The sequence below is a fragment of the Rhizopus delemar genome, genomic scaffold (genome assembly GCF_000149305.1).
Source record: "Rhizopus delemar RA 99-880 supercont3.10 genomic scaffold, whole genome shotgun sequence".
Classification (NCBI taxonomy): Eukaryota; Fungi; Mucoromycota; class Mucoromycetes; order Mucorales; family Rhizopodaceae; genus Rhizopus; species Rhizopus delemar.
In genome coordinates this window covers 1,536,434-1,538,435 of record NW_027137836.1, presented here as the reverse complement: position 1 = coordinate 1,538,435, position 2,002 = coordinate 1,536,434, and the positions used below count along the sequence as shown (strand labels likewise).

Here is a 2,002-nt window from a genome sequence, read left to right as displayed (position 1 = left end):
AGTGGTGAATTAGTAAGCAGCGAAAGTTCTGGAAGAATTGGAGGGTGCAGTGACTGCGTTTATCGCAATCGAAGAATTCCTCAAGCGTGGCCCCAAAACTGTTCGAATGTGCCTTTGAGTTTTGATTCTCCGTAGTACGAGTTAGGGTGCGCATAGGGTGACATTTTATACTTCATCAGAAAGCCAAGAGTTTGTACTCTTAGGAAATATGTATTAGATATGGTATCTTTTATGCGCAATAGGTCACAAAAGATTCAGAAAGGAAAAAATACGTTTTGTGCGAACGGTTTTGGTAGCCACTGTACCTTAAGCTCTGACTAAAAGCAAAAGCGTTGTTTTATTATTACATCATTCAGTAATGCTGTATTTGTGATGTCAGTAGCGACAACGATATCATCATTATAGAATGCATTGAGTTGGAAAAATTGTTCGAATGCATATGCTTGACGCAATTTGATCTTACTATATATGGAAGTAATTCCGTAACCTTAGCTTTTTATATGCTATATCCGACAGCTGTAGCTTTCTAATGAGGTATTGTACGTAGCTCTATCTTATCTGACTGCAGAGATACAAAGCAAAATGTATAAAATTGCAAAATATTCGAACAATTATTCCAACAACTGTATCATTATAGATCTGACATGCGTATCCAGGTCCTTCGCTGGTTATACAAGCCCATAACGTGAGACCACCGCCTCCATGCTTCACAGTAACGTCGATATGGTGAGGCTGTAAACGATCACATTTTCTTTTACAGTAATACTTGCCACCATCAGAGCCCCAAATGTTGATTTTCGTCTCACCAGAAAAGACGACACGTCGCCAATCATGTACTGTCCAATATTGATGCTTTTTTGACCATGCTAATCGAGCCTTCTTGTGCTTTTCAGTCAATAATGGCTTCTTCTTTTTGATCTCAGCATAAATTACAACTGAATGTAAGACATTGATTGCCAATTGATACGACATAGGGTGTCCAAGCTCCCCCAACTTCATATGCACATTCTTGGCAGTCTTCAAACAACCTGTGAGCACTTATCTCTTGATGTATCGGCGTGTTGACTCTGCCACAATACTCGGTCTACCTCCTCTTTTACGTATTCTATCGTGTATCCACTTATTTGCATACCTGTTGATGGTATTTCTATGCACTTCAACCCGTTTCCCAATGACTGCAGGGTCAACACTGTTCTCTAATAATGTTTTGATACTGTTTTGAATATCGGATGGAAGCTTTTTGGGCATTACTGATGATGGATGGATACTGACGATGTATGATGGGTTTGGGTAAAGTAGGAAAGAAAAAAAAGAAAACAATTGCAAAAAAAATTATTTTGGGGTCCCCAGTGTGACTAGGCATAGAGAAAATTAGATTAAATCCGCCAGAATTGTCTCAGTCCGGACATATGATACCAAATACCTTTTCATTTTAAAAGTCGAAAAACTGCACCAACCGACCTCCTCTTTTTGCTGAGTGCTCTTTGGATCAATACTCCGTATCTGACCTTGAAACTTTTGTTAATAGATAGTAACAGTAGTAACTCTTTTTGTTCCAAGTTTCGTAATGTTTACTTTTGAACTGACAGAGCTATACTCGTATTTCAGAAAAACTGAGTTGCGTTGGTGCAGTTTTTTGACCCACTGTATATCATAAAGAGTAATAAATGTCTTACATATATAATACTAACTTGTTATAGTAATGAGTCTTTGCATAATCTCTTTTATGATCCAATGTATTAAGTTGCATTGAGACTATGTATGTCAGAATAGAATATTGTTTTTCTTGCATAGTAACTTTATTGATCTAAACGAATGATTGAGAAATAATCCTATCGATAATCCGATTGGTGCCTTAATAGCTCCTGTTGTCTCCATTATTAGGTTTCAGTCTTTCTGTACTTATTTAGTAACCGAGTTTACTCAAACCCAATAACCCTTTCAGGAACAAAATACTAGTGCCGTCTTAAAAACGATTCCATGGATGACTATTTATAAATGC

At 37.3% G+C, this 2,002-nt stretch overlaps 1 protein-coding gene across 1 annotated transcript; it reads right to left on the bottom strand.

Annotated features, from left to right (window-relative positions):
* Nucleotides 1–1,038: 1,038 nt before the first annotated feature.
* RO3G_12542 (uncharacterized protein) lies at nt 1,039–1,248 on the bottom strand (the record flags this gene model as incomplete). Its single annotated transcript, XM_067667126.1, has 2 exons — nt 1,039–1,105; nt 1,133–1,248. 2 exons carry the CDS (start codon nt 1,246–1,248, stop codon nt 1,039–1,041), a joined length of 183 nt encoding a protein of 60 aa, XP_067523227.1.
* Nucleotides 1,249–2,002: the final 754 nt, after the last annotated feature.